Source organism: Haliaeetus albicilla, chromosome Z (genome assembly GCF_947461875.1).
Source record: "Haliaeetus albicilla chromosome Z, bHalAlb1.1, whole genome shotgun sequence".
In the NCBI taxonomy this organism is placed as follows: Eukaryota; Metazoa; Chordata; class Aves; order Accipitriformes; family Accipitridae; genus Haliaeetus; species Haliaeetus albicilla.
Genome location: NC_091516.1, coordinates 3,904,663 through 3,930,486, shown reverse-complemented (window position 1 = coordinate 3,930,486; position 25,824 = coordinate 3,904,663). Strand labels below are relative to the sequence as shown.

At 40.7% G+C, this 25,824-nt stretch overlaps 1 protein-coding gene across 8 annotated transcripts in view; it reads left to right on the top strand.

The window, feature by feature from the left end:
- FGF10 (fibroblast growth factor 10) overlaps nt 1–25,824 on the top strand; it is a 92,674-nt gene that overhangs the window by 15,040 nt on the left and 51,810 nt on the right. The window contains exons 1-3 of one of the 8 annotated variants that reach the window (XM_069776980.1): nt 11,255–11,552; nt 11,976–12,050; nt 12,304–12,703. In XM_069776980.1, the coding sequence (XP_069633081.1) occupies nt 12,367–12,703 (337 nt within the window). In that variant the 5' untranslated portion in view covers nt 11,255–11,552; nt 11,976–12,050; nt 12,304–12,366. Of the gene's footprint in view, nt 1–11,254; nt 11,553–11,661; nt 12,051–12,139; nt 12,704–25,824 lie in introns of those variants that run through there. The other 7 variants (XM_069776975.1, XM_069776981.1, XM_069776977.1 and 4 more) reach the window with 7 other exon arrangements.

The window sequence follows — 25,824 nt, the reverse complement described above, 5'->3', positions numbered from 1 at the left end:
TAAGAAGATTATTTCACCTAACATGGCTCAAGCACTTTGTTGGACTGGAGATGTGCACCTAAATCCTCTTCAGGCAGAGGGATTTGAACCAAAAAGTCCCATCGCATTAGTAAGAACCTGTGGATGAAAAGCAATCATCACTTGTGCTTTCACCTCTGTTTCAAAGTACTGATTCTTACTTCACTTGAAGAAAGAAGATTTACCTGAAGTGTGTGTCTATAAATTCAAAGGAGAAGGTGGCATCATCCTCTAGTATGGAAACAGCACCTAGGTCTCCAACAGAGTGGTAACCAGGTCAGATGTTTTCTTCTAGGTATAGAGACAACAGTCTAGATGCAACAGGCTGTAGCTTCTTCTAGAGGAGCCAAGCATCTGATACTGACGGACTGCGATGATGAACATCACGGTGCCGAAATCCTTTATTATGAACAGATGCTCATGGTGGTTATACTGTACAAAAACAGGAACTCACTTGTAGACATGATGATGTCTCCAGACACCCAGCAACTTTTAGTGGTTCCTACCATGTTTCAGTTCAGATTTCAGCTTTTTAACGGACACATTTTCTCATAAAAATAGGTAGGAAGATTGATTTAGATATCTTGCACTTACCAGTAAGAAATTACATTCTGACAGTCACATAAAGGCATAATCAGTAACTAATCTGACATGAGTCAAACATTGTCCATGTCTAGTTGAGGTCCTTAGTACCTTGACCCACTGTCATATTTATTACAGCTAATTTCAAGAATGTTGAAAAAAACCTCTCAGGGGAAGGGGTGGAGAGTGAGGGTGTCTGTATGCACACCCATTTCTGAAGAGGTTGATCCAGTCAGGATTTGCGGCAGTATAAACTACAACTTTCTGAGTTTTTATTATTGAATAATTTATTTGAATGCCAGCTATCTGAGGATATGATTCTTGATACATTTCACTGTTTTTCACATCTTTTATCTATTCAGAAAATACCACAAAATCTGGCTCAATAAAAGACGAAGACAAGACTACTTCAAACTGATGAGTATTTACACAGTTAAATTTTTGATACAATTAACATGGTTAAATTTTTGACACAATTTAAAACCAGTAGGAGCTTTACAAGTAAACAGGCTGCAGAATTGGTCTAGGACCATTTACAGGACCTGGATTGTTACTGTAGCCTTGAGTAAGAGTGACAAATAAACAGCATCATGACAGAAGAAGCCCTTCTGAGTCAGATAGCCTCTAGTGACTTTTTTCCCCCTTTCCATGAAGGTTGATAATATCACCAGCAAAAGATTCTTTCCTCTAACTCAGCACCAGAGGGTAAAAGGAACTTAGTCTACTTATTCTCTGCTACCACCATCCCCAGCTAAACACTTTGGTGCACCAAGCACATGCACGCATAGCTCCTACTTACTGCTGCTATAGCAGACCAATGTCCAAGACAGCAGAACAAGGGTAGCTGAAGAGGTCCTCTTTTTCTCGGCCGTAAGGATGCATTCTTCAGACTAATTGGTTACAAATGTTCACTTAACAAGCAAAGTTATTCATATGTTACAGTAATGCAATAGTGAGTCTTGAAGACTTTAAATGTTGTTCACTTGTCTTTCTAAATCAAAATCACCCAGCAATTATTATGGGAAGAAAAAACCCCAGTATGTAAAGCAAATGTCATTTTTAATCTAGGGGAAATTTGTATCCCAGAATTTAATGGATTGTTAGCATTCTTTTCTCTCTTTTTTTGTTTTTTTTTTTTAAACAGAGAGCAAACCCTTTACATGAATGCATGCCATAACTAAAAAACCGTAAGGATTAGAAATAGAAGTAGAAGCCTTTTGCTGCTATGCTGTTGATTTTTTTACTTAGATATGATCAAATAGTCATACTGTCTGACAGGTATTCACTGCACTGTGTTAAACAATCTGCTAAATCAAACTCCTAGGGGATGTGCACACATGACACAAATATACTACACTGGAAAAAATATAGCAAGAATGAAGAAAATCAGCGTGCACTGAATGAGCATTAATTACTGTCTTCCTTAGTCTACACTGGAAATTTCCAGGGAATTTCTAGAATTGCCACGCCCTGATGTATTTTCCGCAGTTTGGTCAGCGCAGGAAAACCACATAGAATCTGTTGAAGTCAGTTGCCCAGAATCAACTGAAATTTGAGTCCTGTTTATTCTCTAAGTTTTGCAGAATCAGAGTTTTAGAGAGAGAAGATCCTCATAAAAAGAAATGGAAAATAAATTATTGTGAAAGGATGAGAGAGCTTGCTCTGTTCTTGCTTATGCTGTAATTTCGCAGGAGATGTCACTTAGTAATGCAAGCATTTTGTTAAGCTTTTAATCAAGAGCTATCTGTTTCTTTCAAAATCATGAAAATTATAAAAACGAATCCAGCAATCATCTAAGCTGAACCCTACACCAGATCAGGTCCACCTAGAACAACCCAACAAATTTCTTTCTAACTTACTTTTGAAACTTCCCATGAAAAAACTCATACAACTTACTGGTTCTTTGTAATACTCACCAAAACCACCGAACATTGTGTCCATACTACTGACCTTCTCCTGAGAGGATACGTAACAGCTACTTTGGTACCATTCTTTCCAGTTATGAAAATGTTAGTAACTTTCAGACCTGAAGAAGTGCCATGCAAAAACAGGTTTTTATTCCCACATTTTGGATAGGTTTTAATTCCTTAAAAAATCTTGACAATCTCAGTCCTGATACCCAGATTTCTACAAGGAGAATTCCACACTTGAGGAACTTCTTATAAGCCAGCTGAAAGTCTGAGTAGAAAGAGCTGAATAAACCTCCCCGAAGAGTATTGAAACACACAAGCCCAGCTGTGCTTGAAGATTGCTAATAGATTAGAGGGTCTTAATTATGGATAGTGTTTTCTATGTCATGAGTTGGTGAGCTGACTTGCGTTTATTTCCCTGACATTAATCTCAGTAATTATCTCTTCACAGATATGACTTGCACATTTGCTTCTGTTGTAGAGGACAATACTTCTTACATATTAGCTGATATTGATTTGCTTTTGTCAGAGATACAGGCTGGGCACAGTCATTCCTGGTGGCAGGCTGCTCCCTACTCCCAATTCTATTCAGTGTTCAGAAAGGAGATCTACATGTGTCAGCCATCAGTCAAAAAAATGGGGAGATGACAGCCCAGTCTTCACTTCTCTGCAAATGCTCCATGTCAGGAATAGAATAGGCAGTTTTCAGGGTCCACAATATGGTGGATTTCTGAACAGATCTTCAAAGCCAAGTATTCATGTTGGAGGATGCATGGCTTCTCCCTAGCTCCCATTTGAGGATACTAAGCAATTGCAAGAGAATGGAAGGAAATTTCTTCTGAAGGCCGGCAGGGAGCAACTTGTCCAGTGGAGCTGTGCATAAGTTCCCAGTCTTAGACTTCTGGAGGAGCACCTTTTACTGCAAACTGTAGAGTAAAAAGAGCTTTATTTCCCTCACACCCCTCTCCTCAAAGAGCTGACGTGTGGTAGCTTATCTGATGGTGTGATTTCTTGACAAATTTGAATGCATGTCCATAGGGAACCAGGACCAGAAAGACTGTTTGGTCATTAAATTGTATGATCTGAGTTAATACATTATTTGTAAATGCTTTTAAATTTTTTTCTCACTAGTTGCCATTCAATAACCAAGAATCTAACTAGCTTTCTCTCATACCTAGAGTTTTTTGTAGGGAGCGTTCACCTGCCACTTTACTAACTAACTACCTAGCTAACTAACTAACTAACTAAATAATAGAATTGTTAATTAATTGAAGAGTTTTCTGCCTTTTGGTGCATGCCTGACACAGGCACCAACAAGCGAAGCTGACCTGGGGCAGGATGAAGCAAGGGTCACCACTACTTTTTTAAATCACTTGTACGACAGACTGACAGAAGTTCAGAAGACATTAAAAGCACTAGTGTTGAATGCCTCAGAAATTAATCAAATATTTTTACTCCTCCATCATCTGTGGATATTGTAGGCTGGCCTGTCTATTCAGTCCTTCCATATGCTCTCCTCTGCTTAGACAGCATTTTGTATTAAGTAGTGCTTTCCCACAGAGAACAGTCAACATTTGCCACAAATAAGTAACTGGGTCTTTGTTGTTTCTACTTGTATCATTCAGATACACAAGAAGGGCTCCAAGAAGATATTCTTTCCCCAGTAATCACATGAATAGGATAAATTGGTGATTCAGGGCTGGAAGGAATACCAGAGACAAGGCAGCATGACAAGCAGAGCAGAAGAGAAAGAAATGGATGTGTCCTTCCTTCTTTGGCTTCCTCCCTCCATTCTTTGGGTGCAGGAAGTTCTTGTATGCTTTTAAAAACTGCTCAGAATGAGCTTATATCATATATGCAGGCTTCTACTGCTTGTTATGATCAGTAATGTCTCTTGGTTTGGCAAATTCCAGCCTCATTTAGGGGGTACATATCCCTGAGCTCCACTGAAAAAAACTGCAGCAGTTTTTTTAGTATTTAGAAATATCCAAGGAAGGTATTTTACCAATTATTGGCATGCAAAACCAATGTGTGACATTTTCAAAGTTCCTTGCTTTTAACTACATGTAGGATACATGAAACGTGATGTCAAGTTTACTGAATCCGGTATTTAGGAGATAATCATTATCATCAGTAACTTGCAACATGGTTAAAATCCACAGTAATTTGGATCTGTGTGGCCAGTTGTTACCCATATGCTTTAAAGAAAAATAATCTCTTTAAGCCTTGCAGAATGGATGACTGCTCTTCAGAGTTGCTTAAATCTTTAACATGCTGTAAACATTTTAAATAATGCTAGAAAGAAGATACCATATTGTTATCCTTTGTCTCTGTGTTTTGATCTTAATAAAAAGCTAAACAATCTGCTAATAAATATAGAACTAATTAAGCTGCATTTCCACAACCATAATCAGCAGCTGGAGAGTACCCTATAACAGAAGAAAATATTCTTTAAAAAGATCGCAAGTCAGCAATAAGCTGACTTTGAGGGACTCGTTCTTTGATACAGAGCCTAGAACAGCAGTAGAGCCTGGCTGTTCTTTCTGATATCCGGGACTACATAATAAGAAGGGTGTATCTAGCCGGGCAATTGTATCTGAGTCATGGTGTTCTTACTAATAACACTAAGGGTACTACTATGCCCTAAGCTATGAAGTGCTTAGGAAAAAATCCCGTATATTTGAGCTGACTCCACATTTGCTTTTTGTCTTCACGGTATCTTCGATGAGACGTGTTTGTCACATGTATGTGGAAAGGTATGGTCCTAGGAAAGGTGGTGTCCAGCCCTGCACAGCACTTCTGAGGAAACACAGGTGGAACGTACCCTGCAAGAGATGCTGTGCTACATACCTCCCACCCAGGTGATGCCATGCTTGGGAAGGCTGATAGGTGCCTAGCCTGGCTTGCAGCAGCTCCAGCACTGCCCACTCAGCGAGAGGCGTGGGGAGCTGTCCCTCGCTTCCCAGCCCTGCCCCACGATTCTCTGCCAGCAAAGGGCTCACTTCCATCACCCTTCCTCACGCTGAGAGGTGCTTGCTCACAGAAGTCATTCCAGTGACTGCTACAAATTAACTGACAAAGAAGAGGCAATGTGTGAGCTCCCCCTGCAATGTGTGAGCTATTAACCAGCTCAGAGGGAGCCCAGCCGGCTACCCTGGTTGCCTGTGGTGAGGCAAGCATGTTCAGCTGTTGGGCTGATGTTCCTAGCTGTCAGCTCTGTGTAAAATAGCTCCACAAGCAATGCCTAGAAGTGACTTCTTCACTCCCTTCCAGTAGCACTCAAGAAGGATGGAGCCTAGCAGAGCTGCCGAGTTTTGGGTTGGCTTTGTTGCCTTTCTAAAAGAGATCTTGGTTGGGTCCAGGAAGAGTACCAGATAGTTAGCACCTTTCAGGGTACACACCCTTGTTCATAAAAAAGCTTGTATAACTTTTTTGGTTTTGTCTCAGTTACGTCCCACACAAAGACCTCTTCCAGTTAATTAAGAGATACAATTCAAAGTACAAAGATGACACTGAAGTACCAAATTATCTCTATTTCTGGAAAGTTTCCTCCAGCAAATGGGAGCTTCAATGTCACAAATGAGCCAACACCTTGTTTCAGCTGAATGTTTGGATCCTGGGAATGATCAGTGAATATGTTTATAGTGTACCTTCAGAAGAAGCTGTATAAAAAGTTAGAATAACCCAGGGCGGCGGGGGGGGGGGCGCGGAATTCATTACCATCAGCATTATCCTTTACAAGGAAAACTCACAGGTGCATAGGTTTATGTGGTGTGAGGGTATATCAGAATGCACAGAGTATTTCCTCAGAGTCCTTGTAGGTTTCTCCATCGAAAATGTAGGCTTACATGAGGTTGAGTGGGGGAAAAAAAGAAAGACTCTGCAAAGGCCTGACTGACATCTGCCTCTTCCTGATGGTTTCTGACAGTTTTGTTCTCAATCAGTCATATTTATAGGATTATTTAAGTGGCCTACACTCATGGTAGTTCTGTACGAAATCCTCTAAGATTAAAGTAACTCCTTGAAAATATTGCCTTTTCAATTATGTTTGTGCCGCAGAGTATGCAAAACTGGCTGCCAGCAGACCGTTACTAAACATGGTCAGTGTCCAACCCACGCACATAGCTATTTATGGCACTGCAGCTCAATGTCTGGGGGTCTGTAGTCTCCTCTAGCTGACCTCCATAGAATGCATTTTTTTACTTATTTCTTCTTAACAGCTGTATTTATCAAACAAAAATTGTACAGATATTTTCAAATGTCATACATCTCTTTGTAATTTCTTTGTTAGACATAGCATAACTGTAAACATATCCTAAGAGAATAGCCATAATTTGCATTTTAAGAAGAATAAACAATTTGCTTAATTGTCTGCTTGAAGCACAGCATTCAGACAGTTTTGCCAACACATCCATGAGAGAGAAACACATACTACTAATTTAAGTAATGGGGCAAATCCTGCCTGGTCCCTCAATTTATATGTCTTCACATGAAGATGACCTGTCCGGATGACCTGTGCAGTCGTAAGAGCTGCCATATTTTGATTCTGTTTCTTAAAAGAAAAACATAGAACAATGTATATTCCATCTAATCATTATTTATCACCCGTGGCAGTACTAGCCCAGCCAACTCTTCATTATTCCACCAGATCTCACAGAGTGAGTACTGTCTTACTCCTCCTGAGGACTAGCCTCAGCCTGGGCAGGACACTTGGCCATTCTCACTAGTGACTCTGTAGGCTGGGTGGAACCAGCTCTGGCTGAACTACATTTTCGTTATCTCAGACTCATTTTGCACGTGTCTGTTGTTATGTCTGACCTAGAAAAGCAAGTGGTTTTGAAATAAAAAAGAAATGCTGAAACAAGCATTTTATTAACCTCTACTAAACTCTGCTCGAGTTCTTCTCCAGTTTTGGATAGCTGGAAAGGAGTGTGCACAGAGGAGCCAAGGAGTATGCTCCACACACTACCAAATCCTCCTACAGGCAGATAAAATTGTATTCTGACTTTATATGTCTTATTCCAGCTTCAAACACACAGATGAGTTATGCCGCCTTCAGTCTTGATCTTTGACAACTTAAGGGCTTATTTTATACCTCATTCTATACATAAAATAATATTAGTATTTTGAAAATTTTAAAATGACATGGAAGTACATGAAATTATGAAGAATAGAGATAAATACAATGATAGTGATTTTGCAGATTTCTCAGAAGAAAACAACTGTAATGATGATTTTTTTTCTCAAGCTTTAAGACATGCTTTAGTCAGATAAAATGCAATGGCCTTCCATCCCTGTTGTTGGTGGGCATGAACTACTCCACGGCGTAAAGATTTCAGCAAGTAGCACTGTATCTCAGATCAAACAGATTGTCTCATTGCTAGCTGGTGATTGTGAACACTGTATGCCACTGCCTTTTCTTTATAACCAAGATTAGTGTTTTACAACACTACCAAGTTCTGCAGTTTGGAACTGACATATAGACAGAGGCATCTGAGCCATCACTGGCATTTGGCATTCCTCGCCTCATTTCTGGCAGAGCTGCCTCTCTGGCAGTGACATTCCTGGCCCAAATCTCTCTCAATGAAATCAGTGGCAAATTTCCCAATGCCTTGAATAAGAACAGAATTGGGTCCCATGACTGGAAGATGCATGTGCATCTCTCATCATACTGTAAGCAGCAAATGGTCATGATTGCTATCTAGCAATCCAAACTGAGGGTCTGGTGATATCTGAGAGTGAGTTGATTATATTAACAGTCAAAGGCATACACAGAACTTATTTACAACACCAGAAAAGATAATGCCTTGCCCAAGGGAAATCATACAAGGCAAAATCTATTCCAACTATCTTAAAATATTCCGTCTCTGATTCAAGTCATCTACTTAACAAGAAAAAAACCAAAAAACAACCAAATCACAAACAAAAAAATGCCAAGACATCCCTCCTTGCTGATCAAACGACAAAAACATGACCTAAGCTACTGCTACAAGTATCAAAAAAATATTTTGTTTAGACCATTTTCATTAAAATTCACCTGTACAACTCATTTCCCTGAACATTCTTTGGAAAGAAAACAGCCTGAAAAGAAAATTCTGAAAATGTATTTTCTACTTTTTGCACATTTTTTAGAAAGGGTTTTCTTTATTTCATTCTGGATGGTTCAATGTAATTCAGCATTTATAAAACCGCAGCACAGGAAACTTCACAGAATCTTAGAGTGCTAAAAGGCAAAACAGAAACACTGTTTTAGAAGCAGCAGGTACCATTTCTAGTCTAGGACCTGTACTGAAGGCAGCCGCTTTTCAAGTTTAGCAATGGAACAATTAATAAAGGAACCCATTAAGGTCTGATTGTTGCTGCTAAAAAGGAAGGTTGAATTTCAGTCCTTTGAAGTAACTGAGAATGATTCAGGCCTCATTACAGAGATATAATCTACATTCATACATTTATGTTAGTGATTCAAATCTATTGGGACAGATTGAATTCCGTTAAATAGTGCATCTTTCCTGTGGAACTTTTCTCAGGCTTTCTCAGGCTAACCTAAGAGGTGACTTGACAATACAAAGTAATGGGGTATTTAGGGATTCAACTGTGCTATAAAAGAAAGGCTATACAGAAGGTAGAAAAAAGAATGAGATATAATCTAAAAAGCTATGTCAGCTTTTCATTTGGACTCTGTTTTGTAAATGCCCTCCCTGTCATCACACGGGATAGAAAAGGACTCTGCGTTGTAGGAGTTTTAAGTACTGCACTGAAAATTGCACCTGCCGGAAGCAGATTTAATATGAAATTCTGGACATGTGGGCTTTGTTCTTAACCAGCAGATCTTAAAAGCAACATACAACCAATCACAAGCTAGAAATAGGTCTAAGCAGAACTCTTCTTGAGTAAACTCAAGACAGTACCTATTTTTTTTAATGAGCAGGGCTTAAATATATCGGTTTGACCCACAAACTACTATTTTCTCCTGCCACCAGAGATCCTAAAATGCTGATTCATATTCCAGCATTTGACAGGAAAAAGAGAAAAAATGAAAAAATCTTCAAATGTATAATTTTAACACATTATAGTCATTATCTATGATTTAAGTTGCTGGAATTAAAAGAACTTCCATTTTAGAAATAACATGTTGTACCCTTCATGACCTGGACACCAAGCAAACACTGACATCAGCCTTGTAGCTCACATACATGTAAGTTGTCAGGCATTCACCAAAAAGTAGGCTTTTGCTTTTCATTTTGGTTTTATTTCTTTTTTTTATTAGTTCCCACAAAAGGAAAGCCTAAATCAGATTCACAAAAAAATTTCTGAAATGCTTTGCACTCGGTGCAAATACATGCAGAATAAACACTCTGAAGTACCATAAACAACATCACAAAACGTATTGATTCTAACATTAAATGGTTTCATTTTTGAGGCTGTTTAACTGCCACCCCCATAAGCTGAACACATAAATTTAGGAGCCAATTTTCTCCAGAATAAACACTATAATTGGAGATAATAATTTCTAATTTCTGTTGTGAAGTTAACAATATATTTAACATCCTAATCTAATGAATCTGTCTAATTTTAGAACTATTTGTTCTTTTCTGCATTTTCTGTTGCTTAAATTAAGATTTACTCCAAATGCCAAATGTAATTGCATAGGTGGTTTTCCATTGCACTCCATTGATCTGCGTTATTAAAGTGCCTCTATTTCAGAAAAGTTCTGGGTTTACATATTGAGGTACTCACTGCGTTTCGGTACCGCTTCACTTCTCCACTACTCCATCCTCTTAGCAAATGTTCCACCTACTTGCATTCCAAAACAGTTATTTTACAATACTAAATACTGAACCAAAATATAATGTCTCGCATGGTGCCCATATCCTGTTAGTCCCTGATCCCTTATTCTGGTGTTAAAAGATAGTACATCATATGGAAGATGCCTGTTAATTACTGGGAAAGTTGACAGTTCAGTGATGGGCTAGAAATATGAATCTGTCATAACTTTCAGTATGCGAAATGACAATTCCATTAGCAGGGATGGAATCAAAGGAAAAGCCAACAACATATGCCCCTCCAGGAAAATAATAGCTTGAAAAATCTCTTTAAAATAGCCTTGAAAATGGAAAATTTGTTTCTTTCTGGCAAAGGAAACTGCATTAGTTTAAAAAAAAAAGACAGCAAAATATTCAGACAGATTTTATGGGGAAACCTTTGCAATCCCAATAAAGCCCCTTTTGCTTTGAAGTCAGATGCGTGATTCAGTAAATGACTCATGTTAGCAATTAGAAAACGGTCATTTAGGGCCCTGATTTCTTTTGAGACAAGGAGGGTGAGGGTGGGGAAAGAGACACAATAAATTGTGAGAGGCTTAAAAGGAAGAGCAGGCTAAAGTGTGAACTTTTTATTCCAGCAACGGAAGCGAGAAATCAGTGATTCATTAAAGGAGGGAGAAAGACCTCCATGGAAGCTGGCAAAGAAGGAAAAGGAGCTAATTATGCCTCTTCCCTTTTTACTCTGACCAGCATATAATCTGCTTTTCCAGGGTCTGCCTGCAGTATATACTTCTTTCCAACCTCTCCACCCAGCCCCTCCTCCAGCGGGGGGGCGGGGAGGGGGAGATCTAGCAGGCAACAAGTTCCAGGTGGCTTTCTCAAGCACTTCACTGCCAACAAAATAAAATAAAATCCTCCGCTAGAAAACAAGTTTCTTGGGGGGGGGGCGGGGGGCTCTGTGTGTGAAGGGGGAGGGAAGCCTCCCTAGAGGGGATTGGTTCAGCCTGGAAGACAGGGAAATTAGTAAAGCATGAGTCTCCAAGCCATGCTGGTGGCCGGCGCTCCGAGGAGAAGAACGCTTTAGGAGCAATTAGCAGCGAGCCGACGGCGGCGGCTGCCGCTGCCGCTGCAGCCCGGGAGGAAGCGAGGGCAGCTCCCGAGGCTCCCTCCGCAGCAGGCACCGCTCGCTCCAGCTGCAAAAGGGTTTCAGATGTCCCACCGCTGCTTGACCCCCTGCAAATAAGGGTTGACCACCAGAGGCACATCCCACCTCTGACTTGTAATCGCTGGCATTTAGGCTACAGCTTCCAACCTGTTTACAACCACAGGGGGAGGGAAAGGAAAGGGGGCGGCAGGGGGGGGCGCAAGTTAGGGTTTTTCCCTCTCTCTCTCTTTCTGGATGGTTGTTTTTTGTTTTGGGTTGTGTTTTTGTTGGTGTGTTTTTTTTTTTAATACTGTTCTGGAGAATTCAAAGCAAAACAAAGAAACTGCCTCCTCTGGGGTTGTCAGTGAGAAAGGACGAGTTGTGCAACTGGCTTGGGATTTGCAAGGGGGTGGGGATCAGAAGAAGGTGCAAAGCCACAAAGTGTGAGTGTATGTGTGTGTGTAGAGGGGTATGTGTGAAAAATCCCTTCCAGCATCCCTTTCCGCTGGTTATTATTTAGTTTTGTTGTTGTTCACTTTGCTGTCATCTATTTTTCAGACCTTTCTGCATCTAAGATGGTGAAGAAAGGAGTGAGGAAGAGAACAAAATAACTACTGGGAAGCCTCAAACCAGGTTGGGGAGTGTGTGTGTATGTGGGGGGGTGGGGTGGGGAAGAGAAAAAGAGGATTAACCACAGCAACCCCCCCAAAAAAACCCAACAGCTCTTTTTTCTGAGGGAGGACTCGAAGGATTAAAAGGCAGCAACTTCTGAGGCGATTTGTCCCCTGAGTTATGGATGTTGGTGCACTTACTTCAGGCCAGATCAGAGCTCAGAGGGATCTAACCAGGAGCAGCAACCACCGGCTCTCCACTTGCCTTTTACCAGGTTTTACCCTTCCAGTATGTTTCATTCGATAAGACATTTTCCAGCGCCCAGAGTTTCAGTACAATGTGCAAATGGATACTGACAAATGGTGCCTCAGCCTTTTCCCACCTGCCTCGTTGCTGCTTGCTGCTGCTCTTCTTGGCGTCTTCTGTGCCTGTCACCTGCCATGACCTCGGCCAGGACATGCTGTCCCCGGAGGCCACCAACTCTTCTTCTTCATCATCCTCCTCCTTCCCCTCGTCCTTCTCCTCTCCTTCCAGTGCGGGGAGACACGTGCGGAGCTACAATCACCTCCAAGGAGACGTGCGCAAGAGGAAGCTCTACTCTTACAACAAGTACTTTCTCAAGATCGAGAAGAACGGCAAGGTCAGCGGCACCAAGAAGGAGAACTGCCCCTTCAGTAAGTACCGCTCTGCCGCCGCGCTGCCGGCCAGCGGCTGCCGGCCGCCCCCAGCGCCCCGGCGGCGGCAGAGCCCCGGCCCCGGAGCCGCCCCTGCCCCGGAGCCCCCCAGGCCCCTCGCTGGGGAGGGAAGGGGAGGGGGACGCCTGGGCGGGGAGGGGGCGCGGGGCAGAGGTGGGGTGGGCTCCTGCGGGACGCCGCTCCCCGCCAGCCCGCTTCTGCCCATCTCTCCCCTTACGTTTGTTTTGCAAATGGCTTCGCCCACCACAGTTCGTCTCTTCGCCTGGCAGAAGAGCAAATTAGAAAGACTTGTAAGGATGTGGCGCGGAGCTGGGGGGGGGGGGGGGGGGGGGCATTGTCTCCCGAATCTGAAAATCATTATCCCCTGTCACTACAGCGCCTTGACGAGAACGCTGTATTGAAACAATGCATCGATTTCCCCCCACGCACGCACGCACGCACACACACGCTCTTCTCCCCGAGCCGCGCAAAGGCTGCCCGCTCCGCGCTCCCTCCTCCCCGAGCCCCGAAGAGCGGCGGGGGGGTCCTTCGGGCTGGGTTTTTGCCCGGGTTCGCTCTCCGCCGTGCGGGTGCCGTTGCGCGGGCGCGGGGAGGCGTTGCGCGGCCGCGCAGCCGCCCGCGGGGAGACGATGCGGGTGCCCGGCGCGTCCCCGTCGCCCGCCCCGCCGCTGCCGGCCCGCTGTTCCGCGACTCGCTCCGTGGTGAACATCTGGGGCTGGGTCCGCGCAGACCTCACACGCGTTTCATTGTCACTTGTGTTTTGGTTTTTTTTTAAAGAAATTATTTCAAAGCAAAAGTCATACAGCTTTTTCTATGGCTGAAGTTTCCAGCTTTTCTCTAGTACTAATTAGGCTTTCAGTAATAGCATGCTTCTGGTAATGTATTTTTGTCAGTGCTAGAAACGTAACGTTTATTCGGTTTTCCTCCCTGCGCAATCTCAAATTGAAGTAACTGTAGTAATCACAATATATTGCATTGTAACTCCCTAAGTGGCTGCATCCCACTGTAGTAGCATGCAGAGAAAGTAAGCTGTTATGCAACTGTTGGAGGAAACTCTCTGACATCCTTCACTGGTGGAGAACCACGTTGTGGTGCTTGGGTTGTTTTGCATAAATCCAGATAAACCTGGGGATAAATCTTCTCTTAAATTAAAGCAACTTAAAGTGCCTTAAGTAGATCTCTTGTTAGCTAATGTGTAAAGGATGGAGTCCTTCAGCAGGTTGCCCTGCTATATGATAGACACTACTGTTAATTCAGCTGTATTTCTAAAATACCCATAATACAGGCTTACAAACAGGGAGGAGAGGGCTGCTGTATCATATGTCACTACTCCACTTGCTCCACCTTGCAACATCATACTTCATCATACACTTAGTGTTTGTAAAAGCTTTAAATGTCGAAGCAGCTGAATCTTACTACCTTCCTTTCTGTATTTCATAGAAAGCCAAATGCTTGAAAAACAGAGCTGTGATGAAGGCTTCACTTTGATGAATTTGTGTGGAATGAGGTCCTAGCACTGTATTTTGTAGATTACTTTTGTTTGTGGAGGGCGACAGCATCATTCCCCTAAAATGGGATTCTGAAAGCATTGCGTTCATCTCTGAGAACGTCAAGGCATTCTATGTAGAACATTGCTGCCAAAAAGGCTATAGGCGGCCCAGTCTGACAACAGTGTACTTGGAGAGGTAACTACTCATCTAAGCAGTCCCACTTAGCCAGCAGAACTGTTCAGTGAGTAAAGTTGCACACATTCATGAGCTTCTGGGAGATCTTGCAAAGGAGAGGTAGAATACACTGAAATGCACATACACATCTTTCTACTATTTCAGTCTGTGTGCAAGAACAACCCCCTGCAACTACAGGGTGTGATTCTTTTTTCCTTGTTTTCCAGTTGGTGCATCAGAAAGAGAACTGGCATTCTTGATGATGTCATGGTTATTGTAACATCTGCAGCGTATCTACTGAAAGAGAGGAGAATGTAATTTGTTTCATATAAAAGTAAAACAATGCCTTTATTATACATATTTGTATCCTGTGCCTCAAGTTTATGTGCAGTGAGTGAAGAAAGGACTCCCATCATCTTAAAACTTAGAATTTGGTAACCTCACTTACATCACAAAGTCAGACCTAGTGTACAACATCGTTAAATACGAAACAATTAGGATCTTGTTAGCAGAAGATAAACAGTTGTACGTTCTTCTTTAATAGTCATTATAATTTGCAGTGTGAAATTGTGTTTTCTGTGAAAGTACATAGTCTGAGATCATTCAAGAATATATTCACTGTGCCTTTATTTCAAGGGTGTCTGTGTAGAAACGTGTTGCAAAAGATTCAGCAAATCTATGCTTTTCATAAATTCACGTGTAGCTGTGCCATCATAATACTGCTGTAATCCCCAGCTGGACTGATTCCATGCAAATATATGGTATCTTCAAGATAGTCTAAAATATGTAATTACATGTGAATAGATTTCTGCCACGCATAAAGGGTTAGCCAGCCAGCCCACTAAATTGTAGCCTGTTTAACATTAAAGGCTATTTAATCTCTAATGCAAGTTCCTCTTTCGAAACCATGCTTTCCTAAACAAAAACTAGTGACTATTGACACACGAGACTTTGAAATAGTCTAATTTGGGGGCTGATTTTCTTTTCTCATATGCTAATGTTTAAAATCCATTTATGCTGCAGTAAAGCCTTATCTGTAGGGCTGTAAGATCATGATATGTTGTGTAATTAGACAACAGCTTTCATGGCTGGCAGCCAATGAAGCACTGTCAAGTAAGAACAGTTGGAGAAAGTCAGAATAAACATTCAGAAAACAGAATTTAGTCTCCAGCCTTTAAATGGCTCAAGCAGCATTCATTGATTTGCTCTATAAATATTGTGCAGAGTGCGCTAAATTAGAAGTTTACTCTGGCAGATGTTTTCCAACCTGATTGCTTGGAACTGTTCCATCAGCCTTTCTGTACCTATAGGGCAATGGGAACAGAGGTGGCTTCTGACTGCTCTGTCAGGAGGCTGGGTGAACTTGCAGTATTTGACACAGCTGGAGGGTGTCTGCCACTAGATAGAAGTAGGACACTTTTTAGGTTTTGTTTTATTGTTCCTTACATCTGGAAATCTGTCCTCAAAATGCAACTACTAGCTCATCCTGCAGCACCACAGCTGTGAAGTCCCTTGCCCCTGTTATTGATAGACCTGTTTGCATGCATGAGTAAGGAGAGCTGTACTGCTTTCTGGTGACTTAGGTACTTGTTGGGGGAAAAACAAAACCAAAAAGCCTCCACAGAGCAATAACAAAAGCTTTCACTATAGCTTCGGATCTGGGATGACCAAGAGAAGCTTAAGCCATATATTAAAATTGAGAAAGAGCTGCGTGTGTGCAGATCCTGACTTGACTTGCACCCGGAAGGCTTTCTTGAAGATAATGAAAGTCTTTGGGTTTAATGGATGGCATGCATTGGGCTACATGATATAGGATAAGATGGTTCAGGAAAACTTGACTGTATTTTTGAGTATTATACTAGGTTCAGTTTACTTTTAAGGCAACCGTTAATAGTGCTATGAAGCACACAAACTTCAAATTTACAGGATAGGTAGCTGAAGAACGGTAACAGCTAGCCTGCAGTGTGTAGGGGGACTTCTGCCTGAACAAGGATTGCAGGATCGGGCCGTTATTTAGGTACGTGTTTAGGGAGTGGAGTCTGTGTCATTGAGCCTGGATATTAGTGGGAAACATTGCTGGAGCTATTCCTGTGGGCTTTGGACCAAGCAGTGCTATGCAAAACCTACGGTAGATGGCGGCACAGCCACTGTCTGGTGTCACCTCTGCTCCACGTAGGTGGACAAGGAGGGGCTGAATCCTCAACTGTATGAGCTAATTTAGCTCAAGCAAAGCTAAAAGGGCTTAAACCAGCTGAGATTCTATGAATTGGTCTTCTGAGCATCCACAGTGGGTAAATCCAAACAGTGCAAAAGGCACTGCAGTTGCAGAGTGAGAGTGTTTACTGGGGGGGTTAGCATTAAATAATTAGCTACTTCTCACAAGCTAACCTACCCGAGACTTTTCCCCTGAGTATGCAATTATCTTTTATACATAGCTTTAGGACCTGCTGAAGACACTGATAGTCTTTGATTTTGCTTTAGTTAGTGTGGGATCAGATTAGCAATATAGTGACTAATAGCAAGAAAGTTTTGAGCCTCATTCTGTAGCCCAAAAGACTGTAAAGAACCACTCTAATTACTAGAAATGCTGAACATTACTACTGAGGGTTCTAAGTGTGTGCACATATACATGGCAAATACAGATTTGTACTATGTATTGCGTTATATACATTAAAATAGCATTAAATGTGTTTTGATTAAGTATGCTCAGTTTGATGCTCATGTTTTTTATAACACCTCAGGTGTAATAAAATCATAAAGTTTGATAGGTACCTTAACCTCAGCTGTAGAGCTCAAAACAGATTAGAATACTTGGTAAAATATGTTCTTTTGCTACTGAACATTTTTTTTTAAGCTAGCTATTTGGGGTTATCGAATCATCGTGAGCTGGTGTTTGTAAATTAATGTGAGAACTTTTCTCCATTTTTCTGAAGACCAATCAGTAGGCATATGTGTTTTGTTGTTTTACTCTTCATAGAGATCTGGTTTATTTTTTTTACCAATCAAAAGACTTAAAACAGGAAATAATACTCTTTTAGCGAAGTAATTTGAAACAGGTTCTTTAATATGAAATGTAGAAGTTCTTATGGAGATGATTTCTCACTTTAAGTCTTTTTTTTTTTTCTGCAGAACTCAGTTGCGTAATTTATAACCAACAGTATACAACCTTAGGCACTTAGGATTTATGAATGTGGAAAGAATTGTACTATTTAAGGTCTACATGACACTCTCCTGTTACCCCTACTGCATTCCTGCCTTGTGGACCCTCCATGCTGATTCTGTAGCCCTGTCATAAATCTGTTCAAAATACACAGTTGTAAGAAGTCTTTTTGTCTTCATAAATCTAACTTATAACCACTTGGGGGGAAAAAAAAAAAAGGGGGGGGGGGGGAACCCAGGGGCAATTGGAAGTTTGTCTTCTTAAAACCTCACAAGAAAGAAACCAAGGGGCATGCAGGCTTATAGATGCCGTGCTGCTGTTTTAATGGGAGGGTTCTCAAGTAGTGGCTCCGTCAAAGGTTCCTTGAAGATGGTGTTAACTCAGTGAGCACTATAGAATGTGCTTACACTTATGAAACATCTTGGATGCATTCACTTACAGGATAAGATCCTCTGTTTTGAAATAAGGCATTTTAAGATGACTTTCAGATGTCTTTGAGCTGTGTGTATGAATAGGGGCCTTTTCACTTCAAATGGGAGTCAGATCAGGTCTTGCAATAGGGGAGTTTTTATTTATTCCACAGAGCCATTCATTTTGGAAAAGGAAAAACCCTTCTACGAGCAAATCCTGTTAACCTGTGTGTCTTAAGTTAAAAATAGCAGGTACCTGTATGAACACAGGGCAACATCTCCTGTCATGGTGGATTCCTGACTTTTCCTCTGAGCAAGTAATATAATTGCACAAGGAAGATTCTAAATAGGAAAAAAAAAATCTTTGTAAACCATATTGTATTTCTGTTCTTAAGCTTAATATTTGGGATGATAGAAATAGTGTCAGCAAAGCAGAGAAATTATTTGGTCAGCTTGGGAGTTGTTATAATGCCCACTTCATGGCCTGGTTTTTTTTGTTTGTTTTCTCAGTTTTCTGAAGAGCTTTCTGAATCTCTTACAGTCCCTTCCCCAAAACAGCACCGAGTTGAAATTTCAGTTTGCACATTTTGAGCACTTGCTACTGCTACTTACAGTCACCATAAGACCCTGAACTACCTTACCCTAATATTCTGGGGTTTATCAACCAATGACCTCTTCGCCACTTTGAACAGCACAAATAGTTTGAGTGTTTATCAGCATTAACAAGCAATGCCAGCTTGATGAGACTGCACGGAAGAGTAATCTTTGCTTGCTTTGGGCTATGAAAACCAAATTATCAGATCAGAAATGGAGGATGCATTTAATTAATGTTAGTACACGTATGGTTTTTGGTCAGTAGGTGTGCTAGTACCGCTAGTCTAACTGTATGTACTTACCAAACAAATTCTCCTTTTACTTTGACAACTTATTTTGATGCAATATTTTAATATCTTGCAGCCTTTCACTGCTCAGATGCTTTGAACACAGAAAAGTAGTCAATGGTACTTGGCACCTAGTTCCATTAACTAGGAAGATCCTTTCCTAGCTGTATTAATTGCTTCTGTTTCTAGTGCCTATTTGTTGTAACTAACAGAAATGTTTTACAACATAGTAAAAAGGAGACAGGAAACACCGTTACATGACTTTTCAAAACTCATCCTGGGAAACTCTCTGTGTTTATGAAGAAAATTAAAATATTCAAGGGTAGGAGTGAGGAGGAAGTGGCTTAATCTTTAATCACTGAATGGATATTAAAACTGCATTCATTAGCTGAGTGGTTATTAAAACTGATTATGCTACTTCATGAGTACAGTGCAACTAATGGAAGTTGCAGGGGAAAGAAATGGTTACAAGTGAGCCAGGTCACACACTAAATAATGGCTTTAAAGACATTCTTTGCTTTTAAATTAGGTCACTTGTGTTCTTTCTTTGAACATTCAGTTCTAATTGCAACAGTAAATCAAAGAATACACTCAAAGTAGATTCCCATGTAAGGTGGACAACTGGACAGTGCCTTTTTACTGCTACTAACACGTGCATCCAATTACTGGTTTGATATACTCACAGTGTCAGCTGTGAAGCATTCCCCTATTTTATAGTTAGCCTGAAGAATTATTAGCCTGTCCCTTTTCACATTTACCTCTAAATAATCTGTCAGTAGTGTATGTCTTCTACAGTTAAAGAGGAATTTTCACATGCATTGAAGCTGACTTTCAAGAAAAAAGAAATGTTGAAACTACACCAAAAAGTTTCATTCCTTTTCTCCCTCTCCTCTTCCATAATTTCTGGTGTTGTGCAAGAGAGGAAAAGGCTATGAATACTAGAAACATGAATGCTCATGAATTTTATATAAAACCAAAGACCAGATCTTTCATAAACCTTGATTTAGTAAAGCAATATGATGCCTACTCCTTTCATGGTGGAAAATGTATGTGAAGGACAATAAACTTAGTTGTTTTTTTGCAGTTCCTGACTCTTCTTCCTACATGGGGAGCAGAAGTGAAAATGAAGGGGCCTGAGGATTCTAGTTGCTCTTCCTTCTTCTGCCACTGATATTAGAGGTTCAAACATTGCATAGAAATAAAGGAAATGTAAATTTTCTTTCAGGTTGCTGATGCACATCTGCACAGCTTTAGTCAGTGTGTGTGGGAGTTGGGGAGGGAATGCTGAAGCATTTTGGAAGCATTCAGGATGTTGTTTAATTGGGATCAAGGCATGGTACTAAGTGGAGGCTGGGTATAAATCAATGATATTGTGCCCGCATTAGAGGAAGGGGATGGGAAGTGTGACGAGTGCCAGAGCAACACTAGAAAGGATAAAAAAGAGAAATAGGGGGCAGCAGGTGTCATGAGTGGGAGAGAAGTGGGGAGAAGGGGAGTGTGGGTTACCCGTTTTGGCAGCTCTGAACTGTCAGTGATGCTGAATTGTCCTGTCACATCTCACTACATCATTAGTTTGCTCACAGACTAACTTACGAAGCCATTAAGGTGCCTGTTGAATTAGTCTAAAAGTGTGGAATCGGTTTTGGGATATAAACTCTTTCCACTCCCAATTTCATTGTGTCTTCTCTGACCCTGTTCTATAGATACTATTTGGTACACGCTCAGGGACTTTCTTCTTCATGTTATCCTCTTCAAGAGGATGAATAACCTGCTTTATTCCTAATGTCAAAGTCACTATAGACTACTTGCAAGCAGAAAGGTGGGCAAACTTGCCCTTGGAAGTAATAAGCTATTTAAAGGAGCCACAAGCAAACCTGTGTTAAAGAAGAAAAAAGTTGGGGGTTTTGGCTGGTTGGGTTTTCTTCAATTTTTCACTATGCTATTACTATACACTTTATTTGTTATGAGAAACATACACCTGAAGGACATTAAGTTATCCTCAACTTCAAAGTGTTTTAATCTTTTGAGAGTGGAATAGGGTATTTTTGTGACTGATATGTTTAGTGTTATCAAGTATGTCATATTTTGGAAGCTTGTCTTTAAGATTCGAAGTAGTTACAAGTTCATAAATTCAGTAATTTTGTTACTACAGTGAGCAAGGGAATATATGATCTAGAATAGGATATAGGATGACTATTTAATATGAAGTGGTTTTTATAAGACTGCAGTTTTAGTGCCTTCTCATACATTTTAATGACATTTTAGGGGATGCTAAAGCTCCTGATATTCACTGAAAGAGTCTTTTGACTTCAGCAGAACGAAGTTGTGTCTCTGTGTATTTCCTAGATACTTACTTTTTCCTTGTGGTTTTCCTGGAGGTAAACATTAAAAGTGTAAACCATGTCAATCTGAAGTACCTCCCTCATCCACGTGAAGTATCTTAGTAGCCATGGCACCTGTTCCTTGGAGGCAAGGAAGCTAATGAAAACCTTCCTCTGAACTGTAAGCTTAGCTGACTTCACTGTGCCCTTCTGCCCTGTCTCAGGGGAAGCGGGGCAGTGCACATGGACCATGTCCTGGTGAGAGGACACCTTTCCTTCATCAAAACAGTAGTGCTAATAACTGCAATACAGAAGTTGTGTGCTGAGGATCTGCAGCTGCAAAACTAATGGTCACATGAAAAGAAGCAGCAGAAAGAGTCTAGAGATAACCACATAAGCCAAGGTGTGGCCGCTTTTTGTTAGTCTGCTTCACCGTCTAGGCCTGGTTGCTCAGCTGGCTCTTCAGATGCTGAAAAGATAACCTACTCCTGTAAAAGATACACGTGTGGTTTTGGTGCTACCCTTACTGGGTAGCTGGGTCAGCAGTAGGTAGTTTAGCCAAAGGGCTGCGCTAAGGCACCACTGTGTGTAAACTCGAGCAGAAAGTTAGTACAAGCTGAGTTTTACTGGGTGTTTCTGAGGTACAACCAGACATCCAAACCATTGCAAGCTCTTTAAATTATCACTTTACCTGGTTCTGGCAGAAATAGCTTGAAAAGTGAGTAGCATGTGAGAAATGGAAGGAAGTTATGATTGTTTCAGCTTCTTACAGGTGAAGATGCTGGGTGAAGGCACATGTTGTGCAAGTACACCAAGTATTATGAACAGTAATGTTTGCTGTCACATCTGTTAGCTTTTATTCACAGACTAGCATCACCTTTGCTTCCAAGCATCCCTGAGTGCACACAAGCAATGACTCCTTAGGGCAATGCATAGTTTAAACTACTTAAGCAGCTAAAACAAAATTTACTAAGGTTAGAACTGGGAAGTGCAAATTATGCCCTTTCTGAGGCTCAGAAGTAGATTCAATTCAAGCAGTTTTGCTGCTTCTCTTGCGTTTTGCTTTGTGGGCAGCCCTAGTCCTAGGCCAAGGGGGATGGAGGGAGATGGTGAGATCATGCAGACTGGCAATTCTATCCATCCTGGCAATGATGATGATTTCCTATTGCCAACATACAGTGGGAGACACTGCAGGACAGGAGGGGGGAGACAATACTAACAAAAATCTCTGCTTGAAGTACTATGTAGCGAAATGAACCATTTCTCTCAGCTTGATGTGCCTGAATAATCTGAGGAGTGGTAATTGGAACCCAGTCTGTACATCCCCTGCATGGCATTTAGACTGTGTCACAGGTATATATTATTTAGTTATTCCTTGGTACTTCCTCTTCTCATGGCATAAGCCAGTCAAGAACAGCAACTGCCAGTGCTTCAAAGCTGGTAATTGTGCTAAGGAGCTACAGGGCTGAACCCACTGGCATCACTAGAAACATTTTGAGATCACTGTATGGAAGACACAGAAAGGTTACTATTACTAAATGCAGTGTGTAAAATACCTTGCTATAGGGCTTTGGATGAGGAAATGCATTTCAGCTGGGTGGTATACCTCACAGAACAGCTACTCCATCAAGGTTCCAACTAAATAGGTTGGGAAAGAAAAGGTCCAACACCAGCTTTCTTTGTAGCATAGTTTGTGGGGTTTTTTGAACTTTAGAAAATTCTTAATAATGACAATGGATTTTTTTTTTTCTTTTTTTAATCAAAACAAGACTGGAACACATAAGAGCTTGAATAATGATACAGGATTGTGGGACACTAAAGGCTCATGTCCTTCACTGTGTGCTGTGAAGATACCCTGGGTGTAAAGGGAGCTGGGGGACTCTTCTGAGTTCCTCATGCTCCTCCTGCTGATGGTCAAGCAACACAGAGGAGGAATCTGCTTAAAGGGAGAGGGAAGAATATTGAACATTTTGGCACAATGATAGTCTGCAGGAACTAAACTTTGAGTATAGGGAGTGCCATAAAGTGTTAAGTATTATGAAATATCAGGTCCTATATATGCTTTTTATCCATTGTACCCCAAAATTTATAAATATATTAGACTCTAATCTCTCTTTGGCTCTTTGCTGCTTATAAAATGAGGATAGTAATACTTCCTACATGAGCAAAGGTGTTATGAAAACAAATTATTTGAGAAACACACCAGTAGCATTGTGATGAGTGCCAGGGGAAAAAAAAAAGCCCACCCTGAGGGTAATCATTCTCTTTTTACAGAAAGGTTTGGGTATAAGGAATAGCAAGGGCAGTTTTATCCTCTTATAGAACAGGACAGAGTAGGCTTCTTATTAACTCTAGCAGACTTAGATGTTTGTCTTTTGCCTAGAAAAAAGATTCCCCAGGAAAAAAAATATTCTATAGTCTCTCTTGCAAGCAATCTGTTAAGATAACTCAACAATTGTTTTGCATAGCATAATACAAAAGTTAATGGGAAGATAGCTCTTAACCAAACAGCATGGGAGTAGGTGCAGATTGGATCTGTCCTTCTGTCAAGCTGACTCTAGATCTGGTTGTGCAGCATGAACAGTATAGTCACAAGTGATGTCAAAATTTATTTTGCTTTAAAGGTATGAACATTAGGATGTTTCAGCTCAAGGATCTATATAATTTCCATGATTAAACAGTTAAAATATAATTGTGATTTCACTCTCTTTACTGTCAGGCCTATCCATGGAAGAAATTTGAGCATGATCTCCACCTAATATTTATTGTATTTGGCGCTATTATGTATTTTTGGGACTGCCTTAATTTCCCTGAAATGCTGTCTATGTGTTGGAATTAAACTACTGGAATTATTTGTTTGGTTTTTATTTCTTTTCCTAACATTTTTTTATTATTGATACTTCCCCTTTAGTGTCACAGACGTTATTCTTTCAGTTTAATTTATTAGTGTTACTTTTACATGTCACAACTTCTCTTTGAAATGACAGCCATCTAAGTTAAAGTCTTTTCAACTTCAGTGAAAACACATATAATGAGGCTGACACTTGGCTCATGTGGTATTAATCTGGTCTCTTGGTCATTTCTTCTGTGTCTCCTGCTGCAGTCTGCTCTCAAGAAGACATATCTGCAGCTGGGGAGTACATAAGATTAACTTCCGCCTCTCTGTGGCTTCTTGCCTCAGACCACACACCAAATAATTCCTCAAAGCATTATCCAGATTTGCTCAAAATTCACCATGCTTGCTTTATTCCTTCAGTTCTGCCACACATGCATTTGTGGACTCTGCTTGCAGCTGATTCTGCTTATGAAACAGGAAACATTTTGCAAAGATGAGGATTTGGAGACAAACACTATTGTAAAATATCGATAATAATTTTTCTGTGGAACTCTTCCATTTTTGGTTTTGCTGATTTTATAAATGTACACAGTAGACCAGAAAGGTCAGCAAGATGTAACCTTTTTGTTTTCAACTGTAGTCAGGGCGTAACAAAGACTGATGTAGCTTCTCGGTACAGAGTGAATTATGGCAACTCCTGTCTCCAAAATGAAATTAGAAAAAAGCAAACCACAATACTTATATTCAGGAAGATCTTTAGTGCTGTCTGAACTATTAAATTCAATAATGCTAAAAAAAAAATTGCTACTGTGCAGGTGGAGCAAAGTTTAGTCAGCTTTATTATCCAGGGACCTCCAAACCTTAATCACAGTTTAAAATCCTTAAAAAGGGAGCTACAGATGTGAGCAGTACAAGTACCCATGCTCACACACCAATGCAGACTCAAGAAGTATCTGTAATGATGAGCAGGAAAACCAGTAAAAACATCTAACTGCTTTCTGTTACCTTGTGCTTAATACAAGAAGTTACAGCTTAGGCTACCAGACACTTCTTATTAAGTCCATAATGGGGGTGGGAACATAATTTTGGTGTTTGAGCAAACTTCAGTCTGGCATTTTCTAATATTGTTGGTTTTTCAACTAAGTATTTTTTCATGCTTGTTTGAGAATCTTTCTGCTTTTCACAGTAGCTAGTCATAAATAGAGAAAGAGAGAGAGAGAGAAAAGCTTTTCATTTATAGATGTGTTTTGTGCACCAAGCTATGGAAGTTGTACATGCAAAACTCTTGTTACACTCTCACAGACATACTGATAATGCAAGAGTAGATTGCATGATGATGCAATAAGATGAAATTTCCAAAGAATCTGTAAGGGCCCTAACTGAGGAGCACACTTACATTTTTCAGGTGTAATCTTTGTGCAGCTATTGCTGTGAGCACTACTGAGTTTATGATGTGAAAGCTCTCATGATGTGAAACGTCTCAAGAATATGTAGAAATCTGTGTCATTATTACAGTATTTGGACACATTAGATTAATGTCTTCAGGAGGACCATAATATACGCTTTACCTAGCAAAGGATGACAAATGTTAGAGACTTCTAGATATCTAATAATAGTTTCAGAGTTTATTCAGTTAAAGAACTGATCTCATCCTCTTGTTCCAACAAATACCTTGCTAATGAATCCTAGTTAACATGACCTTGTAGTAGAGTTTTTTGCTGTTGCCTTTTTTTTTTTTTTGCATTCCTTTATCCAAATGGTGGATTTGTTTTCTGATTTTGAAGGAGAGCTGATACTCACAAGTCATATGTCACAAGCCACTAAAAGT